The 15,257-nt window shown below is 46.6% G+C and overlaps 1 protein-coding gene across 2 annotated transcripts in view; it reads left to right on the top strand.

Moving 5' to 3' along the window:
• Positions 1-3,699, top strand: part of SHPK (sedoheptulokinase) — a 353,593-nt gene extending 349,894 nt beyond the window's left edge. The window contains exon 7 of one of the 2 annotated variants that reach the window (XM_069615195.1): positions 2,045-3,699. In XM_069615195.1, coding sequence (XP_069471296.1) covers positions 2,045-2,451 — 407 coding nt within the window. In that variant the 3' untranslated portion in view covers positions 2,452-3,699. The remainder of the gene's footprint in view (positions 1-2,044) is intronic. The other variant, XM_069615196.1, reaches the window with a different exon arrangement.
• Positions 3,700-15,257: the final 11,558 nt, after the last annotated feature.

Genomic DNA, 15,257 nt, shown 5'->3' with positions numbered 1-15,257 from the left:
TGCACCCCAGGAATACACGTACCACACTCGCACAGGGCTAATTGCATGTTAAACTTCCCGCGCACCCCAGGAATACTTGTACCCCACTCGCACAGGGCCAATCGCGTGTGTAACTTCCCGCGCAGCCCAGTTATACACGTACCCCACTCACACAGGGCCTATCGCGTGTGTAACTTCCCCCGCAACCCAGTTATACACGTAGCCCACTTGCACAGGGCCAATCGTGTGTGAAACTTCCCGTGCACCGCCGATTTACACGTACCCCGCTCTTATCGCGTGTGAAACCTCCCACGCACCCCAGGAATACACTCACCCCACTTGCACAGGGCCTATCGTGTGTGTATTTTCCCGCGCACCCCAGTTATACACGTAGCCCACTCGCAAAGGGCCAATTGCATGTGAAACTTCCTGCGCACCCCCGAAATACACGTTCCCGGCTTGCTGTGTGCTGTGTGCGTCCCTGTATACTGGTACAGGGTTAGCGCAGCCCTTTGTGCTGGATTGGGGATTTTGATGGCTTTTCCTTGCGCGAGGGGCGTTCTTGGGGGCGTAACTGGCGCTGCTGCAGGGTTGCCACGCCACTGTCCGCCACAGCTGGTTTTGGTAGCTAAAATCCATGAATACGCTGTGCGCGGAAATGGATTTTAGCGCACACGACTGCCACAGAAAGTCGCACGCGCACACTGTGCGCCAGCCGCTTGCGCCACTTGTGCGCATAATTCTATGAATTACCCTACAAATATCACCTAGTGATTTCGACAGTTGTATATGTTGACCTCATTCTGGAGTTTATTAATGGAGTTAATCACATTGAAATCGGTTAGACTTTTCCAGGTGTCTTGTTAGTCTATATCAACTTGTTATGTCTTCTTTATATGCACGCTATGTTTGTAGATTGGTTCATATTATGTAAATGGCGTGCATTAGAACTGTTCTAGTTACAGTTGTCAAAAGGGTGAGGGTGAAAAACATTGCTGTGTGGCTGTAAGTGGCAAATGTAGAAGCATGATTATTCTATAGTCCGTGGTGGTAAGTATCTCTGTGCCTGATTAAATGTGCATAATTCGTTTCTCTTACCTTAAATTATATAAACAAGCCGTGTTCGGCCATGGCGTCATGTGGACGCCATGTTGGTTAATGTTTATATAACATCCCATGACATCACACGTAATGCATGTGACATACAATGCGTGACCTAGGTAGTCACGCCCTGCACGTTTGATGAAGCATTTTTGACAATATTATTTGGCGATGATGAGCAAATATCTCAGTGCCCTAATAAATGAAAAATATCCAAATTCCTTGAATTATATTGTATACAAATGTCATTTCAGCCTCAATTGTAACATGTCTTACTTAATATTGGTCTGATTGTCAGCACGATATCTGTGTAATATTGATTGTAGATTTCATCATACCCACTATCATTGCTCAGGCCAGACTTCCACATTATTGTTTTTTAATCAGCGTCCTCCATTAGAGAAGTGGACCAGCCAGTTGCAAGCAAGTCCATGTCCTTTAACCAGTGTGCGGGCAAACCAACTCAGGTCCTTGCTTCAGTCTGCAAGGTTGCCCAGAGCAGTGATAGGGGTTATCCTTCATTTAAAACCTAGTAATAACTTTTTAGTTTTGGTGGAGAGCAGAGTCATTGCAAAACAGCAATGCGTAGGCAGTGGATCTCCTGCGCTATCTGTGATGTCACTCCCCTTGATGTCACTTCCGATGACATCACCTTATGGTACCCCAGTATATTTAAAATGTGGCACCCCTGAATGAGATCCACTTGTATTTCTTGTTTACCTCTGTGAACGGTGCCTTTTGGGTACATATCCACCATTCCCCTTTTTTGATGTGTTAGTCCCTCATGCAATTGAATGTCTGCTGACCAAGTACAGCTTAAAGTAAATGTAACCTTTGCATTTAGGTTTTAACCTGGGATTGTATCAGGCCGAACATTTAAATTAGTGTAATAAAATGTATGAATGTGTTTAGTTCAGCCCTTTAACATTTGACAATGCCCTCTTTTTCTCTTGTTTGTTTTCAGGCCATGAAGTTACAGACACCACTGTCTATGCACGAATAATCAACGCCGCCTTAGCCTGTAACGATGCTAAACTTACCGTGAAACCAACCATTTTTGGGGAAAGGCATATGCCTGACCTTTTGGCTTCTGTGTCAAACATCTGTTTGTCTGAACTTTCACTGGGCCATGTGACCAGATCTCTGTGTCGTGGGATTGTCCAAAACCTCCATTCCATGCTGCCTTATGAAGTCCTAAAGGAGGCAGGGATCATGAGGATTATGGGTAGTGGGAGTGCGCTTTCCAAGAATGAGGTGCTAAGGCAGGAAGTAGAGAAGGTGTTCCCACTTCCTGTGGTGTACGGGAAAGATGTAGATTCTGCCTTGGGGGCAGCCTTAGTCATGATGCACAGAAGACGCGAAGCTCACTGATTTATAACATTTCCATTCTACAGGCCTTCTTCCTGCCCTCTCCATTCTTATCAACAGGGACCAATACTGTGCCGATCCATGAAAATAAATACCCCCACCCTCCCAAACAATATTCATTTTGGCCTGGGCATCTGAGAGTTCACTATATTTTCCAGAAATCGCGTACCTAATGTTTACCTGTTTACTAGGAACGCAATAGGAGGGGAAGGAGGACTGGCCAGCCGGGTATATAATATGATTGTGTCAAATTACAAAGGTAATGACTCACTGAGAGAAGAGAGGAGTAGAAGAATTGGTTCGGATATCTCAGAGGACTTGTGGCAACAAATGAGTATGAATGTTAAATTGTGCTCTTTAGGATTTACAGAGAGGTCAAGGCAAATTAAGGTTCTTAATCAAATTTATTGGACACCAGAGAAAAAAATGTGGAAGAGAGGGATGCTGGGGAGTTCAGATTGTTGGAGATGTGTACATGAGTTGGGTACGTTGGAACACATGCTGTGGGATTGCAGGTTGGTGAGATTATTTTGGAGTGAGATTGGTCAGGTGTGTGATGGGGTGATTGAGGAGTTGCCTACTCTGAACTTCAAAATGGTGATATTGGGGAGCGATTAACTATTGGATGATCTTACTCAAAGTCAGAAGAAGTGGTTGTTCAGAGGGGCTATGACTGGTAAGAAGATAATTTTGCGCAATTGGAAATCTACTTTGACTTTGAATACTGAGACATGGTTACCTGAAATGCACACATTGATAGAAATGGAGAGAGCATTGTACAGGAGAGAGGGGATGATGGGTTTGTTTGAGAACATCTGGGGAACATTTCTATTATTGTACTAAACTTGGTGAAGTAACTGAGTGTGTTGGTGGAGGTGGTGGGGAGGGGGGTGTTTAGGGGATGTGGCAGATTTAGTGGGGGATTATGATTTACTATATCTCGCAATGTATATAATTGTATTGTTAAATGATTTGTTTATTATTATTTGTCTGTTTCATGGGATGATTTGTATCGTTTTGTAACATGTTAATTTGTAAATAAACATTTTTTTTAAAAAAAGAACTATTTCAAGAGCATTAGTCACAAAAGGGAGCTTTAAGTTACTAAATAGCTATCTTTGTAAACACGTTGATTTCATATTAAATTACATCACATAACCCAAATCACCTCAAATAACCAAACTGATCTTAAACGAATCACACAATGTAAAAGAAGCAAGAGTTCATCTTAAAAGGTTTGGTAAATATAGGTTGTGCCAGCTGCTTGTATGCAGAAATAAATATTGGTTTGGAAACCGAATGTGAGCGTGGCCCTTTTTATGGCATAGTTTGATGACCAGTAACAAATGCTCTGGAGTATCCATCTAACCTATTGCCCCATGAAGGAAACGGTCATTTCTGCTCCAAGGCATCTGTCTGATAGTGGGTTAGTTACAACTATCAAGCAGCTCTATGTCTAATACAAACATTCTTAAAATAACATGCATTCTGTCACTTGACTTCTAAGCAATAGAGAACCAGAATTAAAGTACTTAATATGCCTAATTGTTTGTATTTAAAAAGTAAAGGCTAGTAATAACATGTTAATGTTTAGGTTCGATGATGATGTGTTGAAAATTGTAATTTTGCCAGAAAATTGCTCTTAATGGAGTTCCAAGTTTGTAAAACACCCAGATTATCTTGACTTTGGGTCTGGTTTTGGAGCAAATTAATTTTAGTTTGAAGCCCATTACTATTCTGGGCCTGAAGACTTTGAGCTTTAATAGTGTAGAAAGTGTAGGTTTCCCAAAGCCATCTGGGTATCTCCCTACTGCCACCTGTTAACCTATCTAAACACGTGCAGTTCTGGGAAGGAGTTAGAAAGGGGTGGTTTATATGCAGAGTATTCCCAGAGGATCTCACCAACCAAAGAGGGACCCGTTTTCACAAAAACCCAGGAATCCCCTAAGGTCTCCTAGAATTTTACAATGACTGCTGGGGCAGCAGTCTCAGAGCTGTATCTTCAGCAGGGATTTGCCTACTGAAAGGCACCTTTACTTGGACATGTCTTCAGGGTCACTGACTTATCCCTACTATAGAATTGGCCACTCATAGCTGTTCAGGGCTGAGTGGCTCTTCAGTGCTGCTCTTTGAGCACACTGGTACTTACATTGCTGGATTGCAGCCTGAACGATTTCCATCCCTGCTTCTCTCTGCTGTGAGGTGACCTTACCGCAGCATTAAGCACTATACAGAGCACAAACCTTGCTTATTTTCCATCTAGTGCCAGACATAACATACTTTATTCATGCCTTTATTTATACTTTATTTATGCCTTTTATTACCATCAGCCTTCACATCTCACATGTCCTACTCTTGGATTAGGCCACCTTGTGAGTTGGCTTGGCAGCCCCAGAACTGTTATCCGGGAATTTACCTGCATCAGCATATATAGTCACGGTAGGTATTTTAAGCCTACGTTTCAACCAGGTATCCCTTAGCACGCTCTGAAGTCGCTCACGCACCCAACACTATCTCTATAATACGCCAGAACTGCATGAAATCCCACTGTGTATATTAGCTCAATATATACTTTTCTGTGCTGCCTCTCTCCACAAGATAGTCCATATAAATGCTCCCATACTAATACAAGCATTTATCTCTGCTTAAGACCCTCTCTGTGTCTGCAAACTTCTTTCCAACTTTTCCCAACCTCTTATTTCACCCTTGCTCATGCTATTCTTCCCATCATACTATGGTCCGTTGACCCCGGTCAGTGGCACAATACACCTCGGAGAAGGATTTGGCATTTTGAAACTGCTATACTGGTGATTCGGCGCAGAGCAAAAACGAAGTAACATAAACCATGTCTGCCTTTACAAAATCCAAATCTGCTGGCCTTTTCAATGCTTGATTTATAAACATTGGTATCTCACCACGTTCCAACAGGCTAATCCTAAAATGTCTGTTTTCCTCTGATGTAGCTTTCTAACTCTTCCCTCCATTCCTAAACAGCAAGCAAACATGGCATAGATATTGTTGCTTTCTCCCATTCTTCTATAGGCATGCATATAAGTTTCACTGTCGCCGTATCACCCAGATCTTTTCTTCTGTGTATTTACCCGCAGCAGTCACGCATCAGATCCACAAAGCACAACACCTACAGAAAGCAATGTGAAGAATGGGCCATAACCACGATTTACAAGCCTTGCAATATGAAAAAACGACCAAACAACCTAAACGCACCTACTGAAACCACACTATCAAAGGATAGTGGCAGTGTCCTGGTCACGTTGTTGTTAAAGGATATTTTAGTCAGTGACGAGTTCCTCAGGGGTTGATTTTTTTTTCTGTCGATTTCTCAACCTCGCGACTGTTCTCATCAATTAGCGCATGGCCACTGTCTGATGGCAAGAACATGTTGAGCTTTTTGCTAATGCCAACAACACTTGAGTGGTGGCTTTATTTTAATGGTGCCCTAGCTACGTTAGAATACTGTGAACAGTGCCTGCATTTACTGCAAGCCCCCCTCGCCCCCAACCCTGTGGTGGCGACAGCCAAATGAATGAACATCACTTTTCACGTTGGTCTTCTGCTCTCCTTCTGGGACATCCCAAACTACAGACATTGTACTTTTTCGCATTTGGAACCAATACTTTCTATTCCTTGTTGTCCTGCTTCGTGCAATTTCATTTTCTCTCTACAATGCCATGATTGACTTCTGCCACCCTTCGGCGTACTCCAAACTTAATTGATGGCAAATTAGTGATGTGGTTCACTTACATAGATGTAAGAAGTCTGGGCCCTCGAAATGGGTGCCATTTCAATCCGAAACCTAAGTTGACTCTCCCCTTTTCACATGAAACACATGCATTCTTCATTTGAAAATGATGTTGGTGGTTATGCAACTATTTATGGTGTAATATTAATATATTAATAGGCTGATCCAGTCCTTACAATCGTGCCTTAGATTTTGCACCCAATTCTTATGTAAATTTACACATTTCATTGTATAGAACTGTTGGTTTCCAATGTTTGATTGTGCACATTATTTACTTGTATATATGTTGCACTGCATCTGGTCGTCGATTTTGAAACGCAGAATTATCTGGACTTGCGTACAATATGTAACGATGGGTACACATGACTTCCTTCAGTGTTAATTAATTGTCCATTGTATGATGATGATCGATTAATAACGGATTCTTGCAAAACAGCCTTGCTTACTGTTTTTGAAACTTACTTTGTTTTTAGCTTTCCTGCCAAGGTTCCGCCTGGGGATGTCAGTTACTTTGGGGCACTTGCCTTTTCTGTTGCATATGATGTGAAGAATATTTATCCTGAACTCTAGCACTTGCGCGAGACAATGGCAAGGAACACCAGTGGTAATCGTTGATGCCATTGAGCGGTGGATCGTGTCTGCTACCGCTATTGGACAACTTAGCACCTATAAAGGGATCAGTTTGCAAGGAAACGCTAGGCCGATCGTGATCCTTGGTTGCTTATACTTTCTCTTACGGTGCTGTTTCCCCAAAGTAAAAGTATGTGTTTTAAAGCATTTAACATAAGTGTGCTCCATCTTAAGGGTGAATGAATGAAAAGAGAACCTTTCGAAGGTCTTCAGAGTTAAAGCTCTCTGGAAAGTAATAAGAAGTAAGAACTTGAGGCCATTATCCAAGCTGGAGACTTCTATAGCGGAGGGCGTGGGGGCACGGATGTAGAGATTTGGCATGCTGTGATCTACCTCAGTAAGTACCAGTGGCAATGGATTTTCCAAAGCTTCAAGATCTGATGTAGATAAATTAAGACTGTAGTTCAAATGATGTGGGCAAAGGAAAGTCTTAGTGGCAGGCCCAGGCCAGTGAAACTACTCAGATTGGAGCCTAACTGGGCTCGTCTGGTGTCAAGCGGCCCTCCCGGGGTACCCTACACCACCTCCGTGGCCCTAGGCGGGTCCTTAGCAAACATATTGATTGAGCTTTGCTTTTTACCTGCGCCCTTGGTCATGTCGGTGCAGCATTGGGTAGTTCAAGGTATCAGGGGCTGATCCTCAGGAAAGTCCTAAAACAATGCTATTTAGAAGGTGTACCCCTCCTGAAAGGTGACCATTATCTGGTAGTTTGTGTAATTACGCAGTTCTCCATGCACTTGCACCTGCTAATTTTATGCACAACTTTTTTATGGATGTCAAGGATGGAATTGGCTCCCCAAGAGCCTAAATCCTTGTTCTTGTCTGTACACTCTCCTGCTGTTCTCGAGTCTCTTCTCTCTCTTCTCCCCAACCACGCCTTCACTATAGTACTTTGATATAGTGTGTATATATGTCCGTATTACAAACACCATTTAATAAATACATGGGTTAAGTCTAGGCCAGTCTTAAGGTGAGGGCATGCTGCTGAAGCACCAGAATCTGTCCCCAGTACGGGAGACTATGCAGCAGTATGTGACTTAAATAAGTGACCTAATGAGACCAGAACAGGCTTTCTACTTTGCATTTGCAGCTCCGTCTCATGAGGGGGAAGCAGCCAACGATGTCCCTCTAAAGGACCTGGAGCAGGGCCTGGAACAGAGAGGCCCAGCACATTAGTAAGCTTATCCTTTTTCCAGATTTGTCTCAAGGAGCTGGACTTGAGACATTCAGGTTGCTTCAGTTTATAGGGGAATATCAAACTCGCCATACGCAGCAAGTGAGGGTGGTTGGCTACTAGCCCTTTAAACCGCAGGGGTTTACCTTCTTGAAATCAACAACACCAAACTGCCACTCACAGGCTGGGTCTTTTTTTGAAGTATGGGTGCGAACGTGTGGCTTAGCTCTACCATATACCATGGCAAAAGCGGAAACACCGACATACTGATTATCAGTCAGTCAAAACAACCTTTATTTGTCTTCAGTCTTTAGGCAAAATATACATACATATTATAAATATAACAGCACAAAACATAAAAACGGTGTCAGTACATTGTTAATCATAAAAACGACGCAAAGTAATGATCAGTAATCATAAGAAATGTTTGAAATGAGCAACAACCTCCATACAAATGACTGCTGCAAAAGTGCTATAAAAGTGCAGATACAATCGGCATAATAAAAATAATGGCCACTCTGCAGTGGGGTATGAAGGTAGGAGCTTACACTGGGTTGTAAAAGCTCAGTGAATGTACTTTGCAACCCAGTACACAACATCAAGTTTATCTGGGGACTTGTAAAAGACCATCGCATCTGCCGTAGTATGGATGCTGGATAGTCTATTCGGTGGCTCCACATATCAAACAATGGCCAGTGTTTGCATCACCCCATGATTTAGTAAAAGCTGCTAGCTTTAGCATACCTAGGGAGTAGTTTCTTACCTGTAACTCCATTTCTCCAGCATTGGTATCTTTCATGGATTCACATGCTTAGAATATTCCCCGTCGTCAGACTGGGAACCCTCGGTACACATATATATAGTCATTTCCAATAGGAAAAACTTCTGCCCTATCCCCGTCTGCGTCCTCTACGGGGCCGCCCACGTACGCCCCGTTGGACGTGATGGTATATAAGCCCCGCCCCCGCGGGTCCCTTCAGATTTCGACCCCTCCAAGATAACGGGGGGAAAACTTGCTTACATACCAATCTTCCACATTGCAGTCCGGGGAGGCCGGAGGGCGCATGTGAATCCATGAAAGATACCAATGCTGGAGAAATGGAGTTACAGGTAAGAAACTACTCCCTTCTCCAGCATTGGATCTTTCATGGATTCACATGCTTAGAATAGATTGTAAAGCAGTAACATCAAGAAGGAGGTGAGAGTGCAATGTAACTTCATTGTATAGAACTGTAACACCCCCAAACACTACCGTTTACACCATGTATGTAAGCAACAACTTATTATACTGATACGAAACGGATTTTCGCCATACAATGCTATGTCATATGACTCAGTATGCACCCCTTGCGCACATATCTACCCAACCACTTATGTTTAGGTCAATAAACTATGCACATTCATGTATACATTCTGAAAAACCAGCTGAGGCCAAATAATAATAGGCAGCATTCTTCTTGAAACTTTGGCTTACCTCATTGAAAAAGGTGGCGAAGCACTGCCCTTCCCATTTGTACCTCATCCGCGTGCTGCTTTTCCAGGCAGTAGTGGCGCGTAAACGTGTGCGGAACAGACCATGCCGCCGCCTGGCAGATGTCCGTCAGCGGAATTCCTGCCCATAGAGCCACGGAGGAAGATGTCGATCTCGTGGAATGGGCTCTGGGACGATGTAGTAGAGGTCTCCCGGCCTTGGAATGACACAGGGTAATCGCCGAGGAGACCCAGCGAGCCAGACCTTGTTTGGAGATAGCCTTACCCCTAGCCGAGGGGCCGTAGGCGACGAATAGCTGTCTGGTGGCTCTGATATCTTGCGTTTTTTGCAGGTAAAATTTTAGCGCCCTTTTGAAGTCCAGAGTGTGAAGAGCCTTCTCCGCCGTCGACGAAGGAGATGCAAAGAAAGTAGGGAGTACCAGGGTCGAGTGCTTACGATAGACCGACGGTACTTTTGGGATGAATGAAGGGTTAGTTGATAAAATAACTTTGTCCTTAAAGAACCTCAGATATGGAGGGTCTATGACCAGTGCCTGTAGTTCCGACATTCTTCTAGCCGAAGTGATGGCAACTAGGAACGCGAGTTTCCAAGATAGAAATTGTAGAGATGAAGAGGACATTGGCTCAAAGGGAGGCTTCATTAAGGCAGCTAGAACCGTGTTCAGACTCCACGACGGTGGGAACCGTTTTTCCGGAGGGAAGGTTCTAAACAGACCCTTCATGAAATGCTTCACTAGCCTGTCACTGAATAGTGGAGGGGACTGTCTTCTTCTGGTAAATCTCGAAACAGCCGCCAGGTGTACTTTGATTGACGATGATGACAGTCCGCTCTCCGCAAGATGAAGAAGATACGGGAGGATTTGCTCCGGAGTTACTTCCAAAGGTTGTATATTTTGTTGTGTTTGACACCATATACAGAACCTTTTCCATTTGCTTACATATGATTTGTTAGTGGACGGGGCTCTGGCCGCCTGCAGAATCCTTCGGCAATCAGTCGAGACATTTAGGTTCCCGAACTCCGAGAAGTCAGGAGCCATGCAGTTAAGTTCAGGCTGTCCGGATCGTGGTGCCACACGGTCCCCTCGTCCCTGGACAGGAGGTTCGGTACTTTCCTGAATGGTATCGGCTGATCCAGCGACAGATGAAGGAGGTCTGAGAACCATGGTTGCCTCGGCCAGCGCGGGGCCACTAGGATGACCCGGCAATTGTACCTGTGGATCCCCTGGATCGTCCTCCGTATGAGGGGAAATGGAGGGAAGGCGTAGAGGAACTTGCCTGTCCACGGAAACGAGAACGCTTCCCCCAGGGAGCCTGTTTGGGGCCATCTGCTCGCGAACTGAGCACATTTTCGGTTTCTTTCCGTGGCGAAGAGATCGATCGACGGGGTCCCCCATCTTTCGAAGATTTCCCCGAGTTGAGTGGAGTCCAGCTCCCACTCGTGTATTTGTGACATAGTCCTGCTCAGGGAATCCGCCTGTAAGTTCTTCGCTCCCGGTAGGTGGTATGCCACTAGGGAGATGTGGTGTTTTAAAGCCCAATGCCAGATCTTTTGAGCTTCCTTCGAGAGGGTCCTGGATCTGGTGCCACCCTGTTTTATCAGGTAGAACATAGCTGTCGTATTGTCCGTGAGCACTCTTACTTTTGACCCCTTGATGTGTGGGAGGAAAGATTTCAGGGCCCATCTCACCGCCCTTAGCTCCAGGACGTTGATATGTAGGCGAGATTCGGTCGACGACCACCTGCCTTGGGTTTGGTGACGTGACATGTGTGCTCCCCAGCCCGACAGAGAGGCGTCTGTAATGATGGTGTTCTGAAATTCCGGCTCCTGCAGGGGGACCCCTCTGTCCAGGTTGCGCGCCACTTTCCACCATCGGATGGCTTTGATAACTCGTTCGTCGTCGACTATTATCTTGTCCGACCAGCGGCCTGTGGCCTGCTTCCATCTGTCTGATAGGAACTCTTGTAGAGGTCTCATGAACAACCGGCAGTTCGCGACTAGGTGGATGCACGATGCCATGGAGCCGAGGAGAGCCGCATATTTTCTTACTGACAACCTTCTCTGTAAACGAAGTTGGCTTGTCAGGTGTTTGATCTTCAACAACCTTTCCAGGGATGGTTTCACTAGTCCCGTGTGGGTGTCGAATTGAGCACCTAGGAACTTCAAGCTCTTCGAGGGCTTTAGTGAAGACTTTTCGTAGTTCACTGCAAATCCCAGACGCTGTAGCAGTCGCAAGGTGGTCAATAGGCTGTCGTTGGTCGACGCTGGGGAGGATCCCCTCACGAGCCAGTCGTCGAGGTACGGGTAAACGTGATGCCCTTCCTTCCGCAGCCAGGCTGCTACGGGTGCTAGGCACTTTGTAAAGGTTCTTGGGGAGGACTTCAGGCCGAAAGGGAGCACAGTAAATTGGTAGTGTGTTTGGCCGACTAGGAACCTCAGGAACCTCCTGTGGTGAGTGCGCACCGGAATGTGAAAATACGCATCTTGGAGGTCCAGAGACGCCAGGAAATCGTTCTTTTGGACCGATCTGATTACCTCCTGTAGAGTAAGCATCTTGAACTTTTGACTCAGCAGGGTTTTGTTGAGGTCCCGTAGGTCGAGGATGGGGCGCCACTTCCCGTTTGGTTTCTTTACTACGAAGCAGCGAGAGTAAACCCCTAAGCCTCTCTGTGAAGCAGGGACTAACTCGATGGCGCCTTTTTTTAGCATGAGCGCAACCTCTCGACGCAAGACGCTTAGGTGTGGTTGAGACCGGCGTATCGGTGGACGTCTTGGAGGTCTGGATTTGAATCTTAGGGAATGTCCCAGTCTCACCGTGTCCAGAACCCACCGATCTGTCGTAATTGACTCCCATTCCTCGACGCAACTTGACACTCTCCCTCCTAGAACGTCATTGTTGATCTTTTTGTTTTCCCGTCGACGACGAGTAAGTGGGACGTCTCTTAGAGGCCTGGAAATTTCTGCGTCGGGTCGAGGACTGTGAGGCGCGTCTATAGCCTTGGGACGGATATGAAGACCTCCCGAATGCTCTATCCCTGGATCCCGCAAATCGTGCGTTTCCCGTAGCTCCTCTAAAGGGGCGAAAGGAACGAAAGGGCTTACCGCTCTGGAGAGAGCCCAGCGAGCGCGCCGTCTCAGAGTCCTCCTTCATTCCTTTCAAGGCCTCATCCACCTTTTCGCCAAACAGGTGGTCACCTTCGAAAGGCATGTCGACAACCTTATATTGCACCTCGGGTCTAAAGTTGGTGCACTTGAGCCAGGCCTGGCGTCGTAGAACCACTCCGTTGTTAATTTGTTTGAACCCCGAGTCTGCCAGGTCCACCGCTATATTGATAGCATGGTTCGAGGCTTCTTCTCCTTCACGAACCAGGGACATAGCTGATTTTCTGTGTTCTTCTGGGAGGTGGTCCAAAATGGGTGCCAGTCTGTGCCACATCTCCCTGTCATACCTGGCCATGATTGCCAGGGAGTTCGCTGCTTTCACTGTTGACGCTCCCACTGACAGGATCTTCTTACCGAAAGCGTCTTGGCGTCTAGCTTCGGAGTCCGGCGGGGTAGAGCACTTATGCTGGGCCTTTGCCTTTCTCGTCGCCGCCGCCGATACCACCGAGTCAGGCGTGGGTTGCGCAGAGAGGCATTTTGGCGTCGAATCTGGAACTTTAAATTTTTTCTCTACGCGGCCTTTGACCGCAGGTTCCGAGAATGGATGCCGCATGGTTTGGACGCCCTCTTTCCATACGTGGTCCAGTATCGGTATCGAAAAAACGGAACGCCTATTCTTGCCCATGTGGTCAAAGAGGAAGCAGTCCTTCTTTTCTTCTTGTTGGGTCAAACCGAACTCCTTGCAGGCCTTTTCCATCATGGAATGGAAGGCCCCTATGTCATCCGGTGGAGATGGGTGAATGGGACTTTTCGGAGGATCCACCTCCACATCCGAAACCCATGACGGGTCTCTCGACGGCGAGAGGGAGATATCAGAAGCTGACCCCTGTTCAGAGAGGGAGTCCGAGAGCTCACCTTCTTCCTGGACTGTTGGAGCAGTTGGGCCCACGACCGATCTAGTCGGGCGGTGTGAAGGTCCGGGCTCGTCGACGAGGGGAGTCATCGGAACAGGTGGGAGCCTTTCGTCCAGGGACTTCAAGAGCGAGTGTAAGGAGGAAAGTACCTCCATGGAGAGAGTAGCCTGGGCGTTTGGAGGCTGGGTGAAAACTTGAGAGCAGGTTGCACCAGAAGGAAATCTGGGCCGTAGCCCCAGGTCTTCCGGGCTCACTATTCTGAAGCCGTCGTCTTCTTTGGAGGCGATCGAAACTGCCTGTTCTTGTAGCAGTGTGTCGGGTAGCCCCATGTCGAACGCTTCTGGCCTCCAGGCCTGGAACTCCGTCGACGAGGGAATCGTCGTCGACGATGAGCCCGTTTGAAAGGCGGGGGACTGTGACGGAGTGGGCACTTGGATCGTCGCCGTCGTCGTCGACGACGGAGGGCCTGCAGGTGGCTTAGGCGGTCCCGCCTTCGCGGAGCTCTCCCTGCGTTTATCCGCCTCTCTACTCGTAGCTGATCTTTTCTGATCGCTCGAGGAGGATTTTGGCCTGTCCTTATCTTTCTTCGACGAAGAAGAAGAGGAAGATGATTTCTTCGTCGATTCTTTCGATGAGGCCTTAGAGGAATGACTTCGAGGCACGTCCTTCTCCGTAGGTCGTGATTTTTTGGCCGGAGGTTCCGACGGATGTGAGCGTCGGGAGGCTTCTGATGTTTTCGCTGAGGCGATACTGCGCACCGATCCTACCTCCGACTGAGGGTACGCTCCAGCGCCGTCGTTCAGCCACGAGACCAGTCGCCGATTCCGGTCCTTCAGGGTTTTTTGGGAAAACCCCTTGCAGATATCACATTGGTCCGCCGAGTGGTGGGGGTGAAGGCAGTAGATGCAGTCAAGATGGCCATCCCCTTCATAAACCTTCTTTAGACCGCACGTGGCACACGGGCGGAAAAGAGGCTTACCCGACATTATTGCCAGACCAACTAACAAAACTCGTAGGAGTTAGAAGCGGACCAAACAGACAAACTCGCAGGAGTTAGAAACAATCGATAAGTATTTGAAGAAAATACACGAGGAGATCCCACTATCTTTGGAGACGGTTGAAATCTGAAGGGACCCGCGGGGGCGGGGCTTATATACCATCACGTCCAACGGGGCGTACGTGGGCGGCCCCGTAGAGGACGCAGACGGGGATAGGGCAGAAGTTTTTCCTATTGGAAATGACTATATATATGTGTACCGAGGGTTCCCAGTCTGACGACGGGGAATATTCTAAGCATGTGAATCCATGAAAGATCCAATGCTGGAGAAATCTGAATTCCAGATATAGGGTCTGTGCGTAGGTTGGTGTAATTGCATCTAGGCAAGTCTCGAACCAAAAATCAGGTTTATTCTCTAAATATGTCAGGCCCATACGTAGTTTCATGCAGGCTGCTTACATTATATGAGAAAAGAGCAGAGCTGCTTTTTTTTACCTTTAAATGGCTAGATGTATCTATGGTCCCTGTGCTCGTCCACATGATGGTCAAATTGAGTTCTGCAAAAATATTTTTTATGGGCAAACCATGGCAAATATTTTCCACCCGTGGACATCAGGACCTGCATCATGGCTTCGCTGTATTTTGCTAGTCTGGGTATGCCCCACAACTTCGCCCAGTACAAGGCAGGTCTTAATCTGATATCATTCCTTATGAGCCCTAGATCAACCTCCATCCGGCGCAAA

This window comes from Ambystoma mexicanum, chromosome 9 (assembly GCF_040938575.1).
Source record: "Ambystoma mexicanum isolate Mex_15411 chromosome 9, UKY_AmexF1_1, whole genome shotgun sequence".
In the NCBI taxonomy this organism is placed as follows: Eukaryota; Metazoa; Chordata; class Amphibia; order Caudata; family Ambystomatidae; genus Ambystoma; species Ambystoma mexicanum.
This window is presented reverse-complemented; position numbering and strand designations above follow the sequence as displayed.